The sequence below is a fragment of the Tauraco erythrolophus genome, chromosome 1 (genome assembly GCF_009769465.1).
Source record: "Tauraco erythrolophus isolate bTauEry1 chromosome 1, bTauEry1.pri, whole genome shotgun sequence".
NCBI classification, from domain to species: domain Eukaryota; kingdom Metazoa; phylum Chordata; class Aves; order Musophagiformes; family Musophagidae; genus Tauraco; species Tauraco erythrolophus.
In genome coordinates, this window is record NC_141465.1 from 104,391,919 (window position 1) to 104,419,570 (window position 27,652).

The following is a 27,652-nucleotide window of genomic DNA, read 5'->3' on the forward strand; positions in this document are numbered from 1 at the left end:
ATTTGAACTTTGGTTTTGAACTCTATAATCTAATATACTTAAATTATGTTGAATAACAAATGTTGAGCTGAACCAGAAATCATTCTTTTGTCTTTTTTTAATTGTTGTTATTAGTGGAGTTCCATCAAGGATCTTCTCACTTGATTGTCAATGATAAGTCAAGAGAAACAGGAAACCAATTTGATGAATCGGAAACTCTTACTACTGAATTTATGAGTTACATTAAGGCAAGTTTGTGACAATTTGAAGTTGGGGGAAATACCTTCATTACTTTCATAAGTATAGAGCAAACAGGAATGACAAACTGCAGATATTTTAATGAATAAGAGATTGTAATTGATATTCATTGTCATAAAAGATACAGAGGGCAAAAATAAGCAGGTGGGTTTAAAGTGATTTTAATTAATCTAGGAGGTCAATGTACCCATAACTGTCTTTCTAGTGTATATGAGAGTTATCCTTTAACTATATTTAAGGCTTTAAGAAAAAGTGGCAGGTATGTTCTGTACTAATTACTTTATATTTTGAGTTGAGCAATTTTTGCATTTGTTACATTAATAAAATACAGAAAGACTTTCAGTGCTAGGTGTGCTGACTGAAGTTATGAAATAATGTTACAGTATCAAAATACATTTTCTTAAACGTTTTAAAATTATAGTAGAATTTGAGAGACCTATAAAGACAAGTGATGTCAAATCTAAAATAAAATCTATTATTCTGGGAACCTACCCCTTAAAAGAATTGACAACTTCCTTTCTTGAGGCATTTAGGGAGAATACACTGACTGTGTTATAAACTCTAGTAGATGCTATTGGTTATAAGAAAGTGCATAAGGAAGTGCATTTGAGTAATTGTATGTATATTTGTGTGTATAACAAAACATATGTGTGTGTGTGTGTATAATGAAGTATGTAAGAAAAACATGAGTTATCCACAATAAGAAACTTTGGGATTATACCCATCGGGCTTTTTTGTATTTAAAGCTCTGGGTGCCGCTTTAGTTTCCTTAAGATGTTCATTACTGAACACTGGTGCTCTGGCCTGCAGGTTACACATGTCATAGGGAGTTGCTTAATACATTTCAAAGTATTACTCATGTTTTTCTGTCATGGTTAATGAATGCTTGCTTGTCAGTGACGTGACATCTTCCTGGCATATGGCTGCTTGTCAGGGAACTGTCAAATGTGCTTTCTTTTTGAACTGTTTTCCATAATGAATGACCTTTTCCAAATTGTGCTTTTTTGTGTGGTTTAAGCTATGTTTTCTTCATTTGTATTGTCATTTACTCATTTTTTTCTATTTGTGGCATTAGGTTTAGCGGAATATATCTAGACATACATGTGTGAGAAAGCTGCAATAGAATCCATAGAAATGTACTAGAAATAATTAGTGATTACTGTTGAGTGAAAACTCATGGAATTCACTTGCTTTATTATATAGCAAGAACTGCCTGATGAATTTAGAAATTAAACGTAGTTGGTAGACTGAGTAGTTTTTGAAAGATTCTAGAGAAACTTTGAGCAAGTGGGGTTTTTTTCTAGGAAAATTTATTCGTTAGATACATTTGTTAGATCATTTGGACGTTCCTGTGGACATTATGTCTCCTCTTGATTTATAGGCCAGAAGGGATTATCTAATATGGGTATTTTTAGACTAATTTTCTCCTTCAGCAAAGATTCTCAAGGTGTGCAAAGAGATATTGTATCTCTTCCATCTTCCATCTCTTACAGGAAAAAATGTGCTGGGAAGGAATAGTGGAAAGAGAAAGGATGTGGCCTTTCAGCTTCTTTGAAAACTGAGATCTGGTTCTGCAAAAGAACTCTTTATTTGAGCAATTGTTTTTTTTCTCAGCAACAAAACTCTTGCAGATCTTCAGCTCGTCTCTGAGGTGACAGCCACAGAGAACTAGCATTTAAAAACAAAGGGGGAAAAAAAAACCAACAAACTTTTCCCTTTCATAGTTACTGAAGACATGGAGTTACCAGAAAACTATTTACATAGTAAATACATGTTGCTTATTATTTTTCATTATTTACAAGTAAAAATGTGAATTCAGTACTGTTGATTGTTAAGAAGAGTTATTTATAGTTCCTAGATGTTTGGGATGCTGCAGATTATCTTAGAATCATAGAATCATAGAATGGTTAGGGTTGGAAGGGACCTTAAAGATCATCTAGTTCCAACCTCCCTGCCATGGGCAGAGAAATCCTCCACTACACCAGGTTGCCCAAAGCCTCATCTTATATTGGCTTGTTCTTTTGTGACTTTTATACTAAAAGATTGAGGGATTTTTATTTTTAGATAGTTGAAATATTATTAGTAGTATTTTTAGATAATTAAAATGTTAATAAATGATCCTAAGTTTCCTGCACCCAACTTTTCAGCAAGTATGCATGTTTCAGGTGAATAAACTAGGTAAAAGGGGATAGAATACTTTCCTCATCCCCTGACAAAGGAGTACACACACACCTGAAGCTGACTGTGCATTGTATTATGTACACACTTTGTATTTTCGTTTGTCGTTCTTCTCATTTCATCATCTTGATTTTCAGTAGTGTACTATTTGAAGACTATCCCCTTGGGAATGTCTGCTATCATAATAAGATGATATTATCTAAAATAATGTGTTGCAGACATGGATTTAGTAAAATATAGGTCACTGTATTGAATTTCAGTATAAGAATTTTGCCAGAGTTAGCACTTTAATTTCTTTTAATTTTGATATCTTCTTAACATTATGGCAGTTGAGATCAGCAGTTGGTGGCTTGAACAGGTAGTACATCCATTTTATTCTGAGGATCTTGAACTCTAGGCATTTTCTTTCTTGTGTGGATTTCTGAGTTTGTTGTGTTCTTTGGTTTATATGTAGTCATGTACTAGAATGCCTTTGGGACAGTAGGGGTCTTCTAAAATTGAAATTCCAGTTGACCAAACCATACATAAAATCAGTACAACTTGCAGTGTAAAAGAAGAGCTTAGACTTGGAGGACTTGGTAATTTTTCAAATGTTAGTCCTAATTTACATGGCTTTATTTATCTTCTTTATATAATTGTGCCCAGAGACTGAGGATCACCTAGAATAAGTGCTTCATTTTTGTCATCTTACAATATGTGACCTTATGGGCAAAATCACGTACTTCATTTCTGTAAAGAGAAGAAAAAGAAAAAAGAATGGCTTTATTCATTCTGCTGGTGAATGGGCCATCTTTGGGGAATGTTAGAGAAGCTGGAACACTCTTCAGTGACACATCTGACAGAGTTGGATAGCATTTATTGGTACAGGATGATGCAACTGATGTGCCAAACACATGACACAGAAGAGGACAAGCCTCTCTTTTCTGCTGTTTGTTCTCTACTAGTACAAATGCACATCCATTCAGAGAGCTTCTGCCTGTCTGAGATGAGAGAGAAAAGAAAATTGCAAAGCACCAAATGGAAGCATAAGAGAAAGTCACCTTCTCTAATAACTAGTACTTCATAGTTGTAGGTAGGACAGTGGAGGCTCTAATTTATGCCTACATTAAACCTAAAATAACTGGCTGAATGATATGATTTGTTGCACACAGTTTTTGTTCTGATTTGTTTTAAAAAATAATTATTCATGCCAGTAGAAACTGTCAAGTAGGAGTCCTGTTAATGATGGATAAAGTACATAGTTGCTACTGTTTGCATATTTGGAATTTCCTCGCTCTGTAAACAAAACTGGCTGCGGGAGGAGAATTAGGGTTGTACTTAATTGAAGCATTGTTTGCGTACGCCAGAAAGGCACGAATGAAATCTGGGGCGTAGAATAAAGAATTCATCTGCTGTTTGACTTTCTTTTTGCAGTTAAAGGAGGGTAAGGGCTGTTGACCTCAATAAAATCTGAACAGTGAATAGAAGATCTTGTAATCAGTATCTTAAAAGGGGGTAGAGTGAGGAGTGGAGCAGAAGTGTTGGATTGCTTCAACTAGCCACCCTAAACTGTTACGTAAATTAGGTCAGTGCTAAGTCTGAAAGCAAAATTTGTCTGCCTACTAATTGCAAAGTTCGGTTCTCAATATCACTTTGTCTGCTTACAGAGCAGAGCAGCAGAGTGTGATGAATTGCTGAGAATAGAAGAGGATGCACAATGGCAAACAGACGAAATGTAAGTATTTTTATGTATCTATAAGTAATTAGCTGTGTAACTTCATTAGATTGACCAGAACTGGCATTTCCTTATCAGTTAATAATTTTGTTGACTTGAAGACATGACAGAAGCAGAGTCTTGCAATTTGTGTCTCTGTGTGTGTTCAATGTTTTACATGTTATTGGTGAATAGAGTGGATGTTATATTGCAACTAATTAATTCATATGCACCAATAATGCTGTAATATTTTTACCTATGTAGAATACAAGATTTTTAACTAGGTATTTTGATATTTAATCTGTTAATGGCATTAGTAAAAAAGGATTTTATCAAAACTTGTAAGATCTAAATTTAATGTGCATTTTTTAAAATGCAGCTTAATTGGAAAAAAATCCCTCATTCTTTTTTTTCTATTTTGTCATAATTTTAACCCTGAAGCAATCATTAATTCATAGACATTAATTCAAGAGCAGAGCAAGTGAACATCAGTTGCTGAGGAGAGTGCGTTAGAAAAGAGGATTTAGCATTCCTGTACTTGGAAGTTGTCACTAAGCGGAACAGTGGAGTAATATATGATTTTTTTTTTAAAAACAAAAATTGAATGAAGGGCAGAGTAAGTACTTTCTGGAAAGAGCCTTATTGATAGAACTATCAGATTATTGTGTTTCTAAATGGCAAAAAGAATTAGAAATGCTGAAAAGCAAGAGAAAGCATGCTGGTCCATGAAAAGAATCGTTAAAACCAATAGAAAACATGAAAACAATAGATGTGATCAGTGCAGTTAAGAGTCAAATATTGGTAAATAAATTTTTGATTTTAGAATTCAGTCTGTTTAAGTGAATGCTAAAAGTTTTCATTCATCACATTTGTTTATGAATGTATATATTAGGTTAGGGGGCTTTGTTAAGGACAAAGTGCTGGAGGATTTTTTCAGAAGAAACTTTCCATAAGTTCAGCACATACTACTGTGCAGAGAGGCTGGGTTTTTCCCCTCTGTAGTGCTTATATGCCAGTTGGAAGATAGAGCTTGCAAACTGAAATTCAGACTACCCAGGATAATGGCTGTTGTACCTCTTTTTTGAATGCTTTTGTTTTCTGTTATAGAATAAATTTATCAGAAGAACAAACTATTGATATAGCAATGATAGACCAACTAAGAGAAGCAGTAGATTTATTACAGGATCCCAACAGGTACGCTTACAATAGCTGATGTGTTTATATAATGTATTTGAAACTTTTGTGAATTATTTTAGAGTTTTTTTCAACTGATAATTGAAAGTTCTCTGGAGTTATGAAGTGCTTTGTTAGCATACTGATGTCTTTCAGGAGACAGTTAGATGGTTAAGGAGGAAACATGCATTCTTTCTCTGAGTATCTAGAGAAGATTCCCAGTAAATTCAGAAGGATTTCAGGTATAAAAGAAACCTAAATTTAGAGGTGGAGACACCTCTTAACCATTCATCTCATGTACGCTACTGTGATTTTTCTGAAGTTTTGTCTAGAATAGTCACGTTTCTTCTGAGTTTTATGAACTCTCAACTTATTCATGCTTGGGGTGTATTTTGTGGAGACTGGAGAAGGCCCTCCGGCCCAGCTTCATCCCGCCTCAATGGAGCACATAAAGTGGTGGAGTTTCTGTGGTCTCCCTCTGAAATCAAAAGCAGAAAGAGGAAGAAGCAGCTGGAGAAAGTCACGCAGATTTCTCCAGACTGCAGAAGGCAAGGTTTTATAATTTAAGTGCCTGTTTTAAGTGACTAAAGCCAGGTGGAATGAGTCTGGATCTGTGAATAAACAGACGAGTAAGTATTTAAAAGAAAATAAACTCTCGTCCTATGGAAAAGGACTGACAGGAGGGGTGTAGGTGGTTCTGTCCAGATGCTTGCTATTGCTTTTCTCTGTGTAACCACCTTCAGAATTTAAGTTCATTCCAAAACTAGGTAACTCATTTTTCTTCATTACTTCTGTGAGGTAACTGGTTCAGAGCTTAATTTCTCTGAAGACCAGAAACCTCCCTGTCACTTCCAGCCTAAAATATCCTTGTTGCTCTTTCCTCCATTGGCCAGTTCACCATAGCCGTTTGTTCTTGCAACTACACTGTTGTTAGTTTAAATGCCAGCTTCCATACCACTTTTTCATCTAGCAGACCTTTCTACTTTTTAGGACAGAAGTGTACTACTGTTAATATTTCTAGAGAGACAATTATCTGACTTTATTTTGAATCATATACTTGAATTGTTGAATCATATACTAGATAATTGAATCACAAGTATTTGTGCTTAATAAAAGGTCATACAAATTAGGCAAGTTTTTTAGTTCCTGTGATTTCTGTGAGATAGTATATCATTGCTTCTGCACCTCATATGAGACATTACTTTGTGGGAGAAGTGTTGCAGTTAAAAAAGGAAAAATGCTGGTTTGGAAAAAGCAACATGAAAAAATTTTCAGTTGTTAGACTTATAAATTTTGTCATTTTGTGTTTTTTTTTTTTTTTTTTTTTTGTCAAATATAGTCCCAGTATTTTCTACATATTTGTTTTTTCTTATTAAAATAAAAAGAGCAATAAAATACAGAAAACTGATCTGTTTCTCCATGCATATTCAGATGGATGACAAAGGAGATTTGGGAACATCTCAAAAGAAAAAGGGATGTCTATAAGTCTTGGAAGAATGGGCAGGCATCCAGGAATCAATACAGGGAGGAAGTTAGGACATGTAGGGAGATAATCAGGGGGGCAAAAGCCCAATTGGAACTTAGACTAGCCAGCTCTGTAAGGGACAACAAAAAGTCTTTCTATAAATATATTAATAACAAAAGGAGGGCTAAAGATCACCTCCAGCCCCTACTGGACTCAGGGGGTGCGTTAGTCACTAGGGATGAGGAAAAGGCTGAGGTCCTTAATGCCTTCTTTGCCTCAGTCTTTAATAATAAGGTTAGTAGTTCCCAGGTGAGCTGGCCTTCGGTGTCTGAGAGCAGGGAGGGAGAGCAAATCGAAGCTCCTGTGATCCCAGAGGAACGGGTCAAGGAACTGCTCCTCCGGCTGGATGCCCACAAGTCTATGGGGCCTGATGGTATCCACCCGAGAGTCCTGAGAGAGCTGGCGGATGTCATTGCCAAACCCCTGTCCATTATCTTTGGGCAGTCTTGGCTCACTGGGGAAGTTCCGCTGGACTGGAGGCTGGCGGATGTTACCCCCATTTACAAAAAAGGGCGGAAGGAGGATCCGGGGAACTACAGGCCTGTCAGTTTGACCTCGGTGACGGGCAAAGTCATGGAACAGGTTATCTTGAGTGCTATTAATGAGCACATACAGGTTAACCGGGTGATCAGGCCCAGTCAACATGGGTTTATGAAAGGCAGATCTTGCCAATCAAACCTGATCACCTTCTATGACAGGGTGACCCGCCTGGTTGACGAGGGAAGGGCTGTGGATGTAGTTTTCCTAGACCTCAGTAAAGCCTTTGATACAGTTTCTCATAGTGTTCTGGTTGAGAAACTGATAACTGCTGGCCTGGATAGGCACACCCTCCTTTGGGTTAAAAACTGGCTGGATGGCCGGGCCCAAAGAGTGGTGGTAAATGGGGCTCAATCCGGCTGGAGGCCGGTCACCAGTGGGGTTCCCCAGGGCTCAGTGCTGGGTCCAGTTCTGTTTAACATCTTTATCAATGACCTGGATGAGGGAATTGAATGTACCCTCAGTAAGTTTGCGGACGACACCAAGCTGGGAGGCTGTGTTGATCTGCTCGAGGGTAGGGAGGCCCTTCAGAGGGATTTGAACAGACTGGATCGTTGGGCTGAGGCCAATGGCATGAGCTTTAATAAGGCCAAGTGCAGAGTCCTTCACTTGGGGTATAAAAACCCCAAGCATCGCTATAGGCTCGGGGAAGAGTGGCTGGAGAGCTGCCTGGCGGAGAAGGACCTGGGGGTGTTGGTTGACTACCGGCTTGATATGAGCCAGCAGTGTGCCCAGGTGGCCAAAAAGGCCAATGGGATACTGGCGTGTATCAAGAATAGTGTGACCAGCAGGAGCAGGGAAGTGATCCTGCCCCTGTACTCGGCACTGGTGAGGCCGCACCTGGAATATTGTGTCCAGTTTTGGGCCCCTCGCTTTAAGAGAGATATTGAGCTCCTGGAGCGAGTCCAAAGAAGGGCGACTAAACTGGTCAAGGGGCTGGAAAATAAAACTTATGAAGAGAGGCTGAGGGAGTTGGGGCTGTTTAGCCTGGAGAAGAGGAGGCTGAGGGGAGACCTGATTACGGCCTATAAATACTTGAGAAAAGATGGTGGGGAGGTAGGGGAAGGACTCTTTACATTAGTGATGGGTGATAGAACAAGAGGAAATGGGCATAAGCTTAGTCAGGGGAGATTCAGGTTGGATGTTAGGAAGTATTTCTTCTCTGAAAGGGTTGTCAGCCACTGGAATAGGCTGCCCAGGGAGGTGGTTGAGTCCCCATCCCTGGATGTGTTTAAGAATAGGGTGAATGATCTACTTGAGGATATGGTTTAATGAGGATTAGGGATGGTTGGACTCGATGATCTCTAAGGTCTTTTCCAACCTAGAAATCTATGAATCTATGAATCTATGTGCTGTCATTAGTAATGCTATAGTAAATTTGAGATGTGACTTTGAAAAATGGCTAATCATGTCATGCGTGTCTGTATTTTTGTACTGTTTTTTACATAGTGGTTGGGTTTTATTTTTTGTGGCTGTGCTTTTTCTAACCTTAAAATATGAGTATTTATTTTTAATTTACTGAGCAATATATGGGCTATTCAGTGATGTCTCCTGTATGTTAACATCCAGACTTACCTGACAAAATACCCCTGGGTGCCTAATACTTGCCAAATGACACTGTAGACTTTCAGTCCTTGGAGCCATGGATTCCTCCTCATTTCTTTTATAATTACTGGATTACATGGCAGATTGTTATATACTTGCATTATGTAAAGCAGTGTGAGAAAATTTCATTTGTCGTGCTGAATATTTTTTATCTTTATCCAGATCCACAAAGGAACTTAAATGCTTCCATTGCTCCTTAGTTTAAGATGCACAAAAACTTTCATGTGCTTTTAACTTAAACCTAGAGCTTGTCAAAAATTATAACTTTCCCCAAAGAGGTTTTCTTTGTGCATCAGTATAACTCTAAGCACCTAGTCAGGATAATCAGTTGAAATAACTAACTAGCCAGAATTATCCTTGTCTCATGCTGAAGGCCATTTAGGAGTTAGAAAGAGAAGCCACTGCAGGGGCTGAAACAGTAGGTAATGCTGACACACCTAATATGCACTGACTAGAGTTCAGTGTAGAGCATATCAGTTGGAGCTATTTTTGCTGACAGATATGACTATTAAACTTGTAAAATGCTTGTCCAGTTACCGTTGTCTTAGTGTTCTTCAGAGTTTCAAATCTGCATATCCTATGTGCACATAAGCAGCATTTCAGTTCTGGAAAGGAGAGAATTTAGACTCAAACTTTTTCAGTATTTTCAGGTGTTTACTTCACATTCCTATATTCCCTTTCCTATGTTTACTGCTTTCTTTCAGATCATTGCCTGTTGTGAATTTGTTGTTTCTCTGCTTTATTTTCATCCACTGTAAATTAAATTTGAATATCTAACCAGTGCTTTGGCTTCTATTTGAACACAGAGTGCCAGAGGTTGGATATAGAAATCTACAGTCTTCTAGATAACGACATGGTTGTTGGTAGTGAACAGCTTCTTTAGTTTTGAAACAAGCCATTGCTCAGGGTGACATTTTGCAGATGAAAGCATTAATATTGCTTTGACTGAACTGGTGAAGTGAAGCATTGGGAGACATTTCAAAAAATTGCTAAGAGATAACACTGAGCAGGTTAAAACCATGACTATAAAAGTATTTCATACATCTATTTATTTGAAATTAAATACTGAACAGAATGGTTACCAAAGCTATACCCCAGTGCAATGTTTTTATTTCAAACCTTGCAGATTAAGCATGGATATTTCAGAGAGCAGTGATGTGAATCTGTATCCCTTGGAACCAGCAACAGCTTTAGAATTTCAGGAGTCTACAGTAAAGTGTGTTTATCTACCTTTTTTAGATAAAAGTAATGCATTTGTTAGATTAATCATATTCAAGTTTCTAAACAATGAATTACATATTTGCATTTGTTTATCTTTATGCATAGCAGTCAAATGCAGATGGAGATGTCTTCCCTTGGTCAGGTACGTTAATGAGTGTATTGTTACAAAATATCTGGGGGGGAAAGACAGGATTTGGGCCAACAATTTCATCAGTTATTAATCTACCAAGCAGGGAAGGGAAAAATTTAGTAGGCTGGAGGACAAAACTAATTCTTGAACATTTTTGTGGATTGTTTTTATTTTTTTATATGTGTATGCATAAAATTTTTCTGAGTTGATCAGTTGCTTTTTCATCTTAGTTTTTTCCCCCTCTCTGTGTGTGACTTTCATGTGTGCCAGCATATAGCTCCACTATGCATGCTTGTTTACCATCCTACCCTCCTATCTCCCTGTTTTGGTGTAGGAAAGCAGTACATCCATTAAGGATAACCCCAAAATATTTTGTAAACTGAAAAATTAGTGTTTTCCTAGAGCACTGTCACTATAGTTATAGATAGTATATAAAATATCATTTGGAGTTTTACATTGTGATATATGCTGCTTATTATTTGATCTTTATCCTGACTGGTGAACTGATATTTTTTATGACGTACAGATTTAGATTTGCATTATCTACCTGTTAGCACTGGAACTGCAAGTATATAGTATCTGCTTACTTCTTCGCTTGCTTTTCATCCCAGTATTTGTAAGAAATACTCCTGAGGTAATGTTATGCAAAAAAAAAGATTTAGTTCTATTGCCAATGACAAACAGTTTGAAGAGTTATTTGTCTTGCAGAGAGAAAATGCTGAAGAGGAACTAGAATTTCAGAGGAGGAGGGAGTTGATTATGGAGAAGGCAAAGCCTGAAGTGAGAACTTGTGAACAGGGTGAAAAATGGTCATTGAATCAGGTATGGAGGTGTCTGGATGCAATAAACGTGGAAACGTTTGGAATGGATCATTACATTCTGTAAATTTCTATATGGAGATAATAGTGGGTATAGGATTTTTTTTTTGGATGTGTTTTATTGGATTTTTTTTTTTTTTTTGCCTTACCATGAATCTAAAGGTTTGGCTGTAAATGGGAAGTTGATTAAGACCTATCTCGCAGAAAAAAAACTGATATAATGAGATGAATAAAAGTCTTTTCTTTCCATATACACAATAGTAGTTGTAGTGGTTGCATTCCCCTGGGAAAAATGTCATGTCAAAGTTATATCTTCAATAAAATGAAACACCTCATTCCTCTTCCCTGTCACTCCAAATACTCCTGTAGTTATATAAGCTGCTAATTTTCTGTTAACAGCAGTATTTTTAATATGTTTAATATTACAAACTGTATATGGGTTGAGATACTAGTTTTAACATTTCAAAAGTATTGAAAGTTTTGCGTACATTGCAGTTATCCAAAAATGAAGAACACTGAAAAAAATCTAATACAAATATTTGATGCATATGTTACTACTTCAGAACTTGTTTGTATTGGGATTTTTGTGCCTGCTTTTGCAAGAGGATTATGGGAAAAAAATTACATCATGTTCTGTGTATATTGGTAGTACCTTAGTATGGTCTATCTTATCCAGACATAGACTGAATCTGGTTTATCTTGATGCTTTTCAAATATTCATATGTATGATCACCATTACCATCAAATATTCCTATGATATCCTCGTGACTTTGTTAGTCTTAATTTTGTCTTTATCTTTAAAATATCTAATTAAAAAAAAAATGAGTTGGTTCATCTCTTTGTTATGTTGTACATTGGGGCTACCACACTTTATTTGGAACAGTTCTTACTACATTGCGGAGATTAACAGATAAGACTAATTCAGTGTCAGAATGTCTGTGGTCTCTGTATTTTGATGTTTAACAAGGACACTGCTGATTCACTTCTAAAAACCTTTTATAAATCTTAAACACTTGTAGAAGGCGTGATCTGGCCTGTGTTATGCAGGTGAAACACATCTTGCAAGAGCAAGTTTTTAATCGTGCTACACTGTGTAGTACAATAGGCATTTGTGTTACTGTGTGTGTTACTAAATACAATTCAGCATAAATTTAAAATTCTGACTAGTGACCTGCGTTCTGTGAGAGAGATTAGACCCGCAACGTGGGCAGAACTAGCAGGTCTGTCCCAAGAACGTAATCTCTGAGCTCAGAAGTGCTCAAGCATGCTTGAGCGTGTCCCCAGGTAGAACTGGGTGGGATCAGATGAGTAAGATTTGTTTCTGTTTATTTTGGGTAATACAGTGGTTGAGGTCATGTTATGAAAGATGTCTAAAGCTGAAGAATTTTTGTTTAAGCTTGAAACGTAGCCAACAAAGGTCATGAAGCAAAATGGGTGTGTAATCTTCCTTCCCATCTTGCTTGTTGTGTGTGGAAAGCCCTGTGGCGGTTGGGATCCAGTGTTCCAAGTACCATCTTTTGGTTTTGTTTCTGTTTTTTGTCGATTTAAAAAAAATAATATTGCCCTAAAGAAATGATTTCGTATTGAATTTTCGTATTGTTTTTACTTATACCAGCTGTGCTTCTGCTGGCTGAGTTATGACTGATGCGGAATTAATGATTGTATTTTATATTTATTACTATTATTTACATGTTTCCAATTTGTAGCAGAAGTGGTAACAAAAGGTATGTTATATTGCAGTTATAAAATGAATTGCTTATGGAATATTCTGTTTTCATATCTGTATTAAAAATCTATATTTACCTATTAAACTCTTAGTGATAGTTCAGTTACAAAATCTGTGAAACAAATTTACATACTGCATTTGAACTAACCAACATTAAAATCTTATAAATGCAGTTATAATTATTTTGAAATGAAACTAAAAAATGAATGACAAATCTGTGCAAATAATTTCCACAAGATTTTTTAAAAATGTTGTTCAACTAGCAATAAAAGTATTTATTATTCATGAAAATTAATTGTTTCAGAGAAAAAAAGAATTAGGTATTAATGTGTATTTGAGTATCATGAGTAAAATATCCTATTGTATCACCAATGTAGTTGATGAAACGGTCTTTTTTTTTTTTTTTTTCCCCAAACATGCAGAATGATCTAATTGTTTGGAATAAAAGTGGGCAAACCTCTCACAATGAGGTAAGATGCCAGTGCCATTTGGTTGTCTCTTATGTGTTTTATGTGAATGGTTCGTACGCTAGATGAAACATGGAATTGAATATCCCACAAAATGTGACTGAGCTCATCAGTAATGGCTAAGTGGTTTGTTTGGCCTGTGGTTTATTCTTGTTACCTCAAGGATTTACTAAGATATAAAAATATACTTTCTGATAGACTTGTTTCTAAGTTACGTAGTTTACTATAAAACATTTATTTTTTTACATTTTGTTCATTCTGCCACATTTTCTTCTTTTGACTCTTCCTTGTTCCGCAAGAGTTGCTGTTGATTTTAATGCAGTTTCTTTTTGCACGGTTGTGTCATGTCCTTGATTAGTTTTCAGAGAGGAGTCTTGATTTTATTGATCCCATCACTTTTACAGTGCAAATCTCGGCAGAAGGTCAAAAAGGGAAGCTGCAGGGAACTCCTTATGGAAATTTTTTCACTTCATGTTTTCTGTGCAGAAACAGAGCTTCTCACTCTCCACTGCACTGTGTATGAGCATCTTGCAAATTCCTGAATACCCAGTGGCCTTCCAGCAGTCTTGGTCGTGGGATGCCTATGGGTTCTTCATTCCCTGAGGAATCACTTTTTAATAGGTTTCCCAATATGGAGTTTGGTTGTAGGACTCTTTCTAATGTTACCATTGGTGGTATGATGATTATACCTCACCTTCTCCTGGGTGCTGCTGCTCCATTCTTCCTGCTGCAACTATTAGCTTAGCTCAGAGTCAAGAGTAATCCTGCTCTGAGTTATGTGCTTAACTTCCTCTTTTCTGCTTTTTAGGCAGAAATTCAGTGTTGCATGCAAAATACCATGCAGAATGGTGATTAATTCTGTGGAAAAAAAATGTTATCTAAGGAAAAACGTGTCTTTGCTTTGTTTTTCTAAATGTACTATGCCACAAAAATGTATGTTTGATGGAACCAAGTGATTATATGGGAGAAAGCTGTGAAATAATTAAGCTATTTGTAGCTAGGGGGAATATCTTACAATCATTGGTCAGAAACTCATATTTTCCAGCACAGGAATAAGGACAGAATAAAAAGGGAGATTATCATAGGTTTTAGGCTATATTGTGATCAGACTATGGTGGAATAGTTGTAGTATATGTTATTGTTAACTTTTGCATTTTATATAGTCAGTTGTGCTTAGATGTTCTGGATGTTACTCTTACTTGGATTTATGTTCTTGAATTACACAGAACAAGGATAAAAGTCCGACAATGTCTCCTAGTACAAACGCCACAATCCCTTTTGGCCTGAAGCCACGATCAGGTAATGTGGGAAAGAAAATCAACCAGTTCTCATGTCTGCGTGTGTTAATAGATGTCTGTAATTTTTCCCTTAAGAAGGCAGTGATGAAACACTTTCTGTACTATAGTTAGAAGATTAGAACATTTTAAGGTTATAGGTTTAAATCAAGATTGAATTTGTAACAAGTATGTATTTGGCATGTTATATATGGAACAATATTCATCCCTTACTAAATTAGTTGTTTTATAACATTATGTGTATGTTTAAAAATATGTGTATGTGTGTATATAAATACGCATATTTTATACATATATATCATCTGTGCTGACATACTAATTGAAATATGATTTTTGCTTAATTGACACGTAGTGATGCAGTTTATATTTTGTTGAATAATACATGTGAATAATTAGGCTTCTTTGGAAAATGCTGATGCATTCCTCTGAAAATTGTTCATTGCAGTGAGTCTTTCAGTAGTTACGCTTGTGTGAAGATCAAGCATTATAGGAAGACTAGATGTTTATTTCAGCCAGCAGATGAGTTGAATGAATTTGCAATGCACTGTCTGCCTAACCATCAATCTTTTAACAAGCAGCAGTTTCTTAAAAAAACCCAAAATAAATAAAAAAACCCCACACCAAACAAAAAAAGCCAAACCAAACCAAAAAAAAAACCCTATGGATGTATTTGAGTGCTTTAGGTAACATCTTCCTTTAAAAACAGGATTAGCTACAGGGTTAAACTCAGCTTTTGTCCTCTCATTGCTGAGGTATTCAATATTTTTAAGTTATCTCACATCACTTCTAAAGAATAGCTGTAGATTTTTCAGTGTCCTAGGACTGTAATTCTGGTTTCTTGCTTTTACCACAAATGCTTTTAATCAAATGCTGGTAAACCGCTACAGGCTTGTAGTTTCCATAACAAAATATCTTGGCAATAATGGCAGCAGTTTCACATTTGAATGTTTAAGAAATTGTACCCATAGATTTGATTTCTTTTTTTATAAAAAGCAAATGAAATGGTATTAAGTCAATCTTGTTTCATGAAGAGGGTATTTTAAATTTCTCATGTAGTTACGATACAGAGTTTGACAGATCTGTTCAATTGCGTTTCTTAGTTTGTTGGATTGTTAAACTCTGGCTCTGTTCTTGTATGTTCCTGATGCTTTAGAGATGTTGTTATTTCTCTGTATATTTAAAGTATGGGTTAAATGATGAGCAAATGAGTCCTTTCAGGGTTTGGAAAGAATAAAGCATTGAGTAATATTGTACAGTCCAGTGGCAATGTTGTGCTAACACTGTTAGGGGATAGATACGTGAAGGCCAGTGGGCCCGTGCCATGTTGCTGCTTTCACGGGATGTAGCCTGTGTTCTGCTGAGCTGCCAGTGAAATCTGTGGCCAAGGACTGGAAGCAGCATGGTGGGAGAGAATGCAAGACCATGACTTCTTGAACAAGTCTTAGTTTAACATGCACTTCCGAATCTTGATGTATCAGTGCACCAGGATGTCCTGTATTTAATGACTGTAAGGTCAGGGCAAAATAGCCTAGTAAATCTTTTTTTAGAGGACATCTAGGAAGACTGGTTTGCAAGGATTGCAGTCCATTGCAACAAATGTTCCAAGTTGGGTGATGGAAGACCAGATGTACACAACTCCCACAGTTCTTCTCTTGTCTATATTGCAGCTGTGTACAGCCTCTTTAAACGCCAAAGTCAATTGGTTATAATTTGTCAATTTTCTGCACCGTACTGATTCAAATTCATATATTTGAATCACTTTGAGTATGCCAATACCATAGTGGTTTTTGATCACAGGTTTGGGTTGCAGAAAAGTTGATAATCTGAATTTAATTTGTTTTCCATATCATACACTACAGAGTGACCAACCTAGAGCCGTTACTGCACAATATTTCACCTCATCACATCCAATTTCAGCCATGTTATCTTAAATCTATGACATGATAGGAAAGAGGAATTTGGCAATAGTAAGACTTTAGGTCCAACTTCAGATAAAAAGACATTATATTAGCTGTGTAACACAATGTAACAAAATGAAACCTTGCAAAGGAGTTGTGAAGCTGCATATTGTTTCCTCTCCTGCTCCCACCCTAGAATTACTCTAAAAGTAGTATTAAAACTTCTTTTGCTACAGATAACAATAATTTAGAGATAGAAGTAATACATGATTGGAAATACTGGCATGTTTGTGAATCCTGAATTTTTTTCCCGTTAAAGCTGGTTAGCTTGCCATGTCTCTTTCTTCACTGTATTTCCTTTAAAACTTTGTGCAAGTTTTGTGTGAGTTTGAACCATCCTATCACTGTCTGAATTTGTGCTTGTTAATTACTTGCTGCTTTAGTGCCCTAGAGCTGAGCTGGTGTAAGGGTCCAGCAATTCTGTGATCCAAGAATGTTTTTCAACTCTATTTATAGTTTATTTTAATAGCTTTTTTCATTTAAATTCTTCATGGCCTTAGAGGAAACCTTAAAACTCATTGGAAATGAAACTTAGCATAATCTTAGTTGTGAATCCAGTGTCTTTATTTTGGTAACTTTTAGAGCATTTGAAGCATAATGTTAGTATCTGTGGACATATTTGCCTCACTGTCTTTCAAATTTGTTGGAACACATAATGATCATTAGAACTTGACAGTATTTTTCCCTCTTTTGAGTGCTAGTTACTGTTTTTCCTCTCTCTGGATATTTATTCCTTCTATTTGTTTTCTTTCCTAACTGCATCATCTGTGTACTGTGGAAAATAATGAGAATCCTAATTGCCAGCATAATTAAAGGTAGTTTATCTTGAGCCATAAGTCTGTATTTTGTTATTCAGTGTTGACTCTGCGCAGAGTAAGTTGCGTTGACTCTCAGGTTCAGCTGATCTGGTGTCCCAACAGCCAGAAGCAGTAAACTGGATTTGGAGAAAGGCATGGCTAAAGAGAGTGAGCTCTTGAACAGTTGAGTATGAAGAGAAGTTTAAGGTGAAGTTTTATACAATACTATCTGAATTATCATCATGTTAATACAGATTCTAGAATTGTGGGAGGGAGAAAGTCTGTGTGATTAAGTTCCTGATGATTATTAATTTGAAATGGTATAAAATAGGGACTCTCTGTGCTCACTGAAACATTAGCTTAGACTTTCTTCTAATATTAAATGGTTTAAACTGCTTTTTGATCTGCACAGTAATTTTAAATTAATTTAGGATTATGGTTTCGCATTTGGCGTAGAGATAGTTTATAATCTCCAGTTTAGTTTGAGGAGCATTGATGTTGCTTGTGTGTGGGATTCATAAGAGAAAACATGAAAATATATGCTAGAAACCAAGAAATGAGTTCATAATTTTTGTGGCGGAAGTGGTAAGGAACATTTGTGATCAGATACAGGAAAAAACTCATTAAGGAGTGACATTGTTGTGAAGGAGGGATTTAAATTCTATGTCAGAAAATAGGAAACCAGTGGGAAGCCTTGAAAGGATGGATGATGTGCTGAAGATAAGCAGGAAGGAGGTATTTTAAGGATGTCAGTGTCCAGTTCTGAAATACTGTAGAATGGAGGTTTGAGGAAAGCTTTGGTGGAAATCCTTGCCACAAGACAGAAGTGGAAAGTAGATGTGGTGGGGAAGGAATAAAAATATCTGCTGAAGGATTTGAACAAATGAGAGATGTTGTCATGACTAGTTGAAGGAGAGAAATCAGAATGGATGGAGAATAGGGACTGTATTGGTGTGCAAGTTTAGCTCCGTAGTGAGTTGATGGGTGGTCATGAACTGTAGGCATGACGTGCTTTTACAGTCACCTGGTGAGTAGTCTCAGCCTCTCCTGCCGCTTCTGCAGAAATGTGCAATAGTGTATGCTTTAGGGAGCCCAGTTGGATCATTACTGAATTTGTGCTTGTTAGAAGACTGTCTACAGTGCAAGGCTTGTGGTGCAAACTCAGAACCACGCTTTGGATAGTCTGTAAAAGTTGCAGGACCAGAACCTTCCCAGGGTGGTAGCCCCATTGTAGGTTTGGACTTATTGCTGCGGGAGTCAGTAGGAAACAACAGTAGTGCTACATGTACTATTAAGTGAACTAAACCAAAAGGAAAACATCTGTAGTATGTGTACGTACAGAACATATTTCAACAGAATGAGAATCCAAGAGATAATGTAGTTGCTACTTATCAAAACCAGCTAGGAAGTTATAATGTAGTAATATTTTCATATGGATGTGTAAATTTTCTTTGTCGTTGGAGAAGGAAGTGTTCTTATTACATAGTTAGAAAAAATACCAAAATGCTTATTCTCTGAACTTTTCGTTGCTGAAACTTTACAACTGATACGTTTACCTTCTGATTCACAGTCAAGGTTTTTGTCAGGCTATAATGTAAAATTTATGGGTACTTTTTCTTAAAACTTGGTTGTAAACAAGTTGTATGGAGTGCTGTGGTTACAATGATCTTGCTGAGCTTAACGGCCTTAACTGCGCATATAATGTATGATTTGCAAGTACTAACATATAACTTTTCATTCTTTTTATTCTGCACCATCTTTCATTCTTTTCTCAAAAATTACGCATTTTGTATTAATCACCTTTGAATTACATCTTCGTCATTACCATACAATCCTAATGCCATATATGAAATGCTGCTGCTCCCTTTTATCCCCTCTCTCGTCCTTATGCCACCCTAATTGGACTGGCTATCACTCCCCTCCAGCAGACCCATCCCTCAATCTTCCTCCTATATCCTTCAACACACTTACACAGGCACAAACATGGGACAACTTTAGCTACAGTATCCCATCTGAAGGAGACAGTGACGATGGTAGGTGTTCCATATATAATTTACTTAATTTTATGTTTTCAGAAACTTGAATATATGGCAAATGCCCCATATGGCTAAGGATGAAAGACAGTACTCTTGATGGGGTGTTTATAAGACTAAATAACCTCAGAGGATGCACGTTAATATATTGTAGAATATGTCGTAGCAGAAGCAAATGAGTGAAGAGTGTCACTGTTTTCAAGTCTGGCAAAACAACTTTTCACATGGTATCCACTCCAAGAACTATTTCCAATATAGATTTATTTACTTGCATTACTTTAAAGGATTTCTAAAAGTTGTACTTAAATGGCAATTAATTTTGCTACTGTCTATTCTGCATTTTTTTGGTTTATCCTTTTTTTGATAGTCGCTAACTGTTAATTAAAATATCCTGCTCCCATCTGCAATTATTGAAGCAGGCGCATAATTAAATTAGAAGAAGAATCCAGGAAGAAACAAAGCTGAAACAACAGCTAAGCAAAAATAGTGATTTCTGTCCAACAGAAACTGTTAGTAAGCTGTCAAACTTCTCTGTGCATAGTGAAGGCCAGGTACATTAATGGATGTTGTTACTGCTTCATAGTACATCCAGTCTTTGCACTAATACGCAAAGCTGTCCCTGTTTTGGTTATCAGAGTGGTCTGCTGCGTTAATAGTTAAATGTCAGAACAAACAGAACCTAGACAATTACACCGTTTATAAATATTTGATAGGCAGATATATTTTTTTTAAGTAGGACTGTCGTTCTTCCAGTTGCCCTAAATTAGAAGTGTGTTTAGGTACTGGAAGGCAATGAAACTGTCAAAAGCATCAGGTTGAAACCAAGACCACAAATCTTGAATGATAAATGCCAACATTTAGTTTAGAACGCCTACATTCTTAGTTCAGTTCATTACTTGACAATATTCATTATTGCCACAGTGTTCTTGATTATAAAACCATAGAAGACAGCATGTATAAGGAATCAGCTCCGTAAAGGAGATGAGTATGGAATACAAGACTTGTGCCAATGGTAGGTTGAAAAACTGAGTTTAGTTCATAATGGTATAAAACTAACTTGACTTTTTCCTGATGAATGTTCTAGCAGAGAAAAGGGAAAGCTAGAGGTACTTCTAGCAGTGCAGAATTTGATCTATGTTAATCCAGATTTGTTAGTGTTTTACTCTTCTAAATGAAATGAGCAGTAGAGACTGGCATGTTCTTGTTCATTTGGCCTCCCCTTGCTGGAAAATGTGTGTAATGCAGAGAAGGAAGCAATACTCAGGACTGCTTAAACTTCCTGTATTAGAACATTTTTCTTTAGATTCAGTATATAACTGAAACTTTTATAGCTAATGCTTTTGACTGTGTGGGGGTTTTGTTTTGGTTTGTAATCAATTAAACTTATTTTACTCAGAAACTTTTAACTGTAGTTTTCCACTGTCTTGAGATTAGCCTGCCTTTTCCTTGTGGTGAAATGTGTGTCTCATGCATGAATAGAATTGAATAAGCAATGTTGATACTTACTTTTCATTAACAAATGTTTGTAGTCTGAAATCGGAAGGAAGTAGGTCTTGGGACACTCATATTGACTTAGCAAAGGCCTAAACAAAGATAGCTGTGGCCAAACTGAATGAAGTCCATGATAATACTGATACTTAGAAAATTGAGCATGAATATGAACTAGTGCTTTTGCAGAGAATGTTTTGAAATGTTGCTGCTGCTAACAAGGCTGCAGTGACATTTAAACACCATTTAAATATGATATTACTCTTCAGACATGGTTTTATATAGGTATTTCATCTGTGAGAGGCAGCACAGCTCTATTATTAGAGTTCTATAATGAACTGTTTCAAAAATGAGAGTCTTAGAAATTGCAATGACAGTTTTTAATAAACATAAGAGATTTTTATTTCACCTCTTAAAAACTTAGAGTTGTTATAGAGTGCTAATACAGAAATTTTAGCACTTGTTATAGAGTGCTAACGCAGAAATTTTAATTCAGGACAATTGTTGAGTTTAATAGAAGTCCTGAGTAGGAGCTTCTGCACTTTAAAAACTTAAGAGTTGATTTTTTTTTGTTGGTGTTGTAGGAGTCCTAAACTATATGATTTACTATATGATTTATTAAATATCATTTTAGATATTTATAGTTGTTTAATTTTCACCTTATGTAAGTACTTTCATCAGAAATTTACCAATGTTTTAATTCCTTTAAAATTATCTAAATCAGTTGGTAAAGATTTTGAAATGGCATAGTTAAATCAGGTATATGGATTGTTATACTTCAGAGTAGTTACAGCTGTTAACAGCCTTTGTATGTTTCAGTCTGTGCAGTCATATTTATACATATGCCTCTCTATAAATATTAAGAAGCAGTTATCTGTTGATACACTGTGCTTTGGAAATAGAGCTCTATTCTGAGCTTGCAGTTTGCCTTCTACAAAGGCAGAGATTAAACTTCAACACAACTGTAGACCTATTGCATCTGAAGGCATGGCTCTGCTACTCCTACGTTATGTGACAGGTCAGCATAATCTGATGTGTGCACTTCATAGAATCATAGAATGGTTTGGGTTGGAAGGGACCTCAAAGATCATCTAGTTTCAACCCCCCTGCCATGGGCAGGGAACCTACTTGTGTGTAGGTCCTTCTGAATGATGACACTGGTGAAGCTATGCAGTCTGCCTGGAGAAGGGAACTGAGCTGCAGTTGGCATCTGTAGTTCTGTCCTGCACGTTCTCTCCAGGACGCTCTCCCAGTCTGCCAGTGGGATTTCTGATGATTTTATAAAGGATAAAGTTTACTAACATAAAACTGTAATGTTTAATTGTTCTATTTGAAAGCAGTTTTGTTTAGGAAATAGCCTTTAATATGGCATTTCCTAAAATTACTGATTTAACAGCAGTGTAGCAAATTTCAGTGGCCTGTGAAAAGTTAAAACTATGACTGTGTGAGTCAGGTAGCGGAAAGAAGCAAGTTTAGTAACTGGCCATAGTTTATTCTATCTTGATGCCTCATAAAAGTAACCTAAGGATATGTAAGGAGTTTGTTGCCTTAAGCTCCTTTTTAGTAAATAAGGGGAAGAACTACTGCCTGTTGGCTGAACTGCGTTAGGTGGTGTCTGTCTGTCCCTTCGACTAGAGAAGTAGTTTGGTTTATTAATTTTGTTACTTAATCAGCTGTGTACAGTTACACGAGATTGATGATGGCTAGACTTGTCTGAGAATTCAAAGTGTTCTCAAACAGAAACTTTGTCTTGTTTATCTGAGCCCTAGATTTCAGAGGGTACAATTTTGTATGTTGGCCTGAACTGATTTGAAGGCTTCATTAAGCAGTTTACTTTTGGTCAGGATGTAGATGAAATTTCCTTCTACCAGGAGTTCAGTTTTTTGATTTGTTAGATACTTTGAGAACTGCTTTTTAAAATTCGGCCTATTATCCAAACTGCAACCTAAATAAAATGACCAACATCATTTTAATTTAAAAATTCCAATTTTTAATGGAACATGAGAATTGCTGTGATTACACCTACGTGTACCTTTCTTACAGTCAATAGTAATTCCTCATTTTTCACTTTTCTAGTAGGTGCTATTGGCAATTCATATACTTCAAATTTTCTGATGTGCCTTTTAGGAAGCAGAAGGCTCCTCTCTTCTGTCCTGTTACTTATTGACCCAGGAATCATCCTCTGTTCTTTAATAGCCTTAAATTAACAAAATTGAGACTAGGCAGTAGCTGTATGTAAAAAAAGATTTCTACGCTTTGTACTTTCCACCCAATTAATTAGTACTTAAGGTGTCATGTTCGTTCAGAAGGAGAGAAGTGGGAAAGTAATGGTACAAAATGCTTCTTTTACTTAAGCAGTATAATTTTCCATATTAATCAAGTTGGCCTATAATTTGAGTGGCCAACAGGTGACAGTTGCATTTTGAGTGTACATCTTGTTCTTCAGAACCATTCTAAACAGTCATTGATGGCAAAAAAAGGGAGTGTGGAGCTGCATATGTGCAGAGATTTCATGTAATTATTTCAAGGAACGATGTGGGCAGTGTGATGCAGTTGACAGAACTAGGATTGGTGGGAGGGAGTGCTGCGAAGAGTTTGTGCAATACTACATTTTCAATACGACTTTTTAATGTAGGCAGACTTACTGAATGGCTGAGTCTGCCTATGTTAGTCTTCGTTTGGTGGGTGGGGTTTTTTAGTGGAACTTTATCTAGTAAGCAGTTTGTCCTGTGTAGGAAGATGCTTTTCACAACTTGTTACACAACTGAGCATCTTGTAGGAGAGGGTTCTACTTGAAAGAATAAGCAGTGTTTCCTGCCTCATTAGATACTAAGTTTTGTACAGATCAGAATCTCTAAGAGACAGTGCTGGTGCTTAATCATCTGACAAAACTTGCCTATTGAGATTAGGATTTGGTTGAAAAATTATGGACTCCATTGATGGCACGTGATGCCATTCAGACCAATATCCAGAAAATAACCGTTTGTGATTGTAATCCAAGATCAAATTTTTTTGTTCTCCTGAGAACAGAGAAATTTTCTAACAGTTTTTGCTGGAGGCAGTGCCTAAGGATTTTGCTTCATTTAGAAATTACTAAATCAAGGTGCTTGTTTTTAAACTAAAATCTGTCTTTTTTAAAATCATAGTGTTCTTAAGACCACAAAGAAATTTGGAATCAATAGACCCACAGTTTACAATTCGAAGGAAGATGGAGCAGATGAGAGAAGAGAGAGAGCTTGTGGAACAGCTACGTGAGGTATGTGTTAGTAGAATTAATTTGTGCTAATGGAATGTATTTTTTAACTTTTCTTTGGGAAAGTCGTCTAAGTAAGAGAGTATGAGAAAGATTAAATGAGGCAATATTACTTCTACAAATTGCATTGATGAGACTATTCCTGAAGTGCTTTATCACTGTCAGATGTCTGTACTTTAGGAAGGGTTTTGTGAAAATGGGAAATAATAATGGGAGTTACCTGAATGACATAGTTAAACAGCATGCCTTGCACTGGTGGAATTAAGAATTTATTTAATTTCATCAGAAAAGATGAAGTGATCACTTAAAGAGATAGAGAGGTCTAGAAACTATTTCCTAACAGCTGTAGAAGTCTTCATTCTAGCAATAAAAGGCATAATGAAATCTGTTAGTTAAAGCTGAAGTTAGTTATCTGCTTTAAAAAAAAAAGTTTCTAATGCTTGAAACAACTTTCTTAGAAATGAAATTAATATTTCATCAGTTCAAGAGCTGAATATACAAGACGATTTCCTGATATATCATCTTCAATATAGAAGCTAGAGCCTGATGCAAAAATTGCTGCATGTGGTTGCATAGTCTCTGTGGTACACAGCTGATACTTAGGTAGCACTGTTTGTGTGACAGCTATTTGCATAAAAAAAAAAAAGACAGGCTTTGCTGCAAGGAGTTTTTTGAGCCTGAACCTGTCACAGTTTCTAGTTATGTCATGTTACCAACAGAAGAGATGGTATTGCTGCACTCCTAAATGCAGTGCAAATCCTGAAAGTGTGGAAAGTGACTTTGGTATCGCAACCAAATTACAAGATTATTTGTTCTTATGTCATTAGCTTCGTGGAATGACTAATTTCAAAATTATTCGTTTATTTTAAATAACGTGTCTTTTATTATTTAATGTTAAAGTAAGAGGGTTCACTTTTTTCCCTTTACCAAATAGTGTTTAAAAGCTGAGTTGTTTAATGTAGAGCTATGAGGACTTCTAGATCTTCATTCTCTTACGTCAGGCCCTCACCTGCTTTAAGTCTGGATTAATCTTACTTTTACTTTGTCTTGCTGAATTTTTGAACAGAACAGATCTCGTTGAAGGTTCAGCGTAGTTGATTGAATGTATATATTATCAATTCTAAACTTGGATTTTGCCAAAAGGACAAGATGCAGGAATTAGATGAGGCTGACTTAATTGGTAATGGAGAAAAAAAATGGAAGTAGCAATAATAAACTGCAGGAGGATATAGTTCTTCCAAGCATAGTCTAGTCAGCAGCACCAATGCAGCTTTTCATGATTCTTTCAAGAGTTGCCACAAGTATTTAGCAAGTCCCCAGTAGTTATTCCTAAAAATAATGTCCTCGAGGTTCCTTCCTTGTGCATTACTTCAGCTAATCCTCACAGTGAAAAGTATAAGGTTATTCACCATATTAGGCATGATCATGGAGACTTAATAAGGATTTCTCTACACTGTATAAGTATTAGGTCAGCTCCATGTGCTATCCTTCTTTGCCTTCACCCTGAAGCATTGTGTCCTGAAATGAAAGTTCTGTTGTCTCTTGTGAGAAGTTTGATTACAAGTCAAGGAGTGGTGACAGTAGCTACAAGATTGGCCCTGTTTGAAAGCACATAGCGAGATTTTTTGAATTAATACTCTAATATACTGGGTCCTTTAGAGAGAGAATCAACCTCCAGTCCATCTCATTATATATTCTACAAGAAAATAGCCCATAACATGTAAGTCCTTAATTTCATACTTATTGAATAAACATATCGGTTGGTATATTTTGCTTTTGAATTGTTTCATGGCATGTTAGAAATTAGTGAAACTCCACAGAACCTGCAGCTTTAGCCAAGTTGGGCACTCAACAAGAAGAAACAACTATTACAGTACTCAGGTTCCTTATTTAGAAATCTAAATACGTAGTTACGTTTAGCTCAACCGCTTCACCTGAGCCATATATTGTGACAACATTGGTGTTTGTTCCATATGTTTTCCCCTTTTCTTTAGAATGGTGTGTTTTTACAGAAATTGTCCTGTCCCGTAAAAAATTTTCCTTCAGAGACATTCTCATTTTTCCTCCATTTGAGTCATTTGATTTTGTGTACATCCACAGTCACTTCAGACAGTTATCTTGAGAGTAATTCGCCACTTGCTCTTGAGCAGTAGAATCTAGCAAGAAATACTGGTTGATTTCTGTCACTCAAAGGGTAAATGTTCTTAGTTGAAACTTAGTTTTGACATGCTAAGTGGAAAAATTGCTGCTGTAGTACGGATGATTTTGGAAAAGAGAGCAGTTATTCAATGGTGACAAAATTGAAGGAGAATTGATTGGCTTCTTGAAGTCTTCAGTTTTAATTAAATCCAGTCTCAAACCATGAACTCCAACAGGAAATGGCATTGAAATAGTGTTGTAGGTGCACTCTGCTCGTTAAAAATACACCGTGATCTATACTGAGTAGTCTCCCAACAGGCAAATCCACTTAAGAGAAGGAATTTTTAATTCATTAATGTATGTAAACCTGTTTGTAACAGATTTGGAAAAAAGGTCTCAAAATGTGTTCTTAATGTGTAACTTTCTGTACATCTCTCATATACCAAAAATGTTTTCTGATGTATGAATTAATCCAAGGTGAAAACAAAACATTGTATTAGTACACGTGATGCACTTCCTTGTTTGGCACTTGTGAGACCGTACAGGGGAGTACTTGAGTAGTGTGTCTAGTAAAAGAGAAACTGGGAAATATAATGAAACTCCAGAGTGAGTTCAGTGGAGGCTACTTCATAGTGAGGGCACCCAAACAAAGGGTGCATGAGGAAGAAGCGGAGAGCTGGATTTCTTTTGCTTGGAGAAAAGAGTGCTGAGAATATCATATGATTGTCCTCAGCTGCCTGAAGGGTAGTAATAGAGAAGATAAAGCCAGACTTTTCAAAGACGCACAGTGAAAGAATGAGGGGCAGTGCCACAAATTGCAGAGAAAGAAATTTCAGGTAGCTACAAGGAGAAAATTCTTTGCAAGAAGAGTGGGGAAATACTGAACAAGGTTGCCTGGAAATGTTGTGGAATCTCTTTCCTTGCAGATATCCAGAACTTAAGTAACTAAGGCTCTGATCTCATTTCAAATTTGTTAGTCCAGGTGACCTTCAGAAATCTCTTGCAACCAACACTCTTCTTTAATTCTGAAGGCAATAATCTATTTTCATCTAAAACCCTGAGCTGAGACTGAGGGCAATGTATTAATAGAGAATAATGACATCAAGGAGGTTCAACTAGGAATAAGAAATAGCTATTTTAAGATAATGGAAGTATCTTATTAAGTCTCTGAGAATTAACTCTCTGAGAGTTAATCTAAGAGTTATCTCTAAGTACAGTGTTGGAATGTTTTCAAGATTGGAGCACAATTTAGGAAACTTATCATATGTAACAATGTTATTGTAGGGTTTTTTTTCCTGGAAAATTCTCAAATATTTTCAAAGTGTTTTATTTTGCAATGTCAAATCCTTTTCAATGAAACTTCAGTTGTACTTAACAAG

General features: G+C 36.3%; 1 protein-coding gene across 4 annotated transcripts in view; it reads left to right on the top strand.

Moving 5' to 3' along the window:
- Positions 1-27,652, top strand: part of LRCH1 (leucine rich repeats and calponin homology domain containing 1) — a 136,227-nt gene that overhangs the window by 86,090 nt on the left and 22,485 nt on the right. For 2 of the 4 annotated variants that reach the window (XM_086620533.1, XM_086620520.1), the window contains exons 9-17: positions 115-227; positions 4,062-4,129; positions 5,216-5,302; positions 10,275-10,311; positions 11,008-11,121; positions 13,266-13,313; positions 14,537-14,609; positions 19,286-19,393; positions 24,028-24,137. In XM_086620533.1, the coding sequence (XP_086476659.1) occupies positions 115-227; positions 4,062-4,129; positions 5,216-5,302; positions 10,275-10,311; positions 11,008-11,121; positions 13,266-13,313; positions 14,537-14,609; positions 19,286-19,393; positions 24,028-24,137 (758 nt within the window). Of the gene's footprint in view, positions 1-114; positions 232-4,061; positions 4,130-5,215; positions 5,303-10,074; positions 10,165-10,274; positions 10,312-11,007; positions 11,122-12,185; positions 12,189-13,265; positions 13,314-14,536; positions 14,610-19,285; positions 19,394-24,027; positions 24,138-27,652 lie in introns of all 4 variants that reach the window. The other 2 variants (XM_086620528.1, XM_086620541.1) reach the window with 2 other exon arrangements.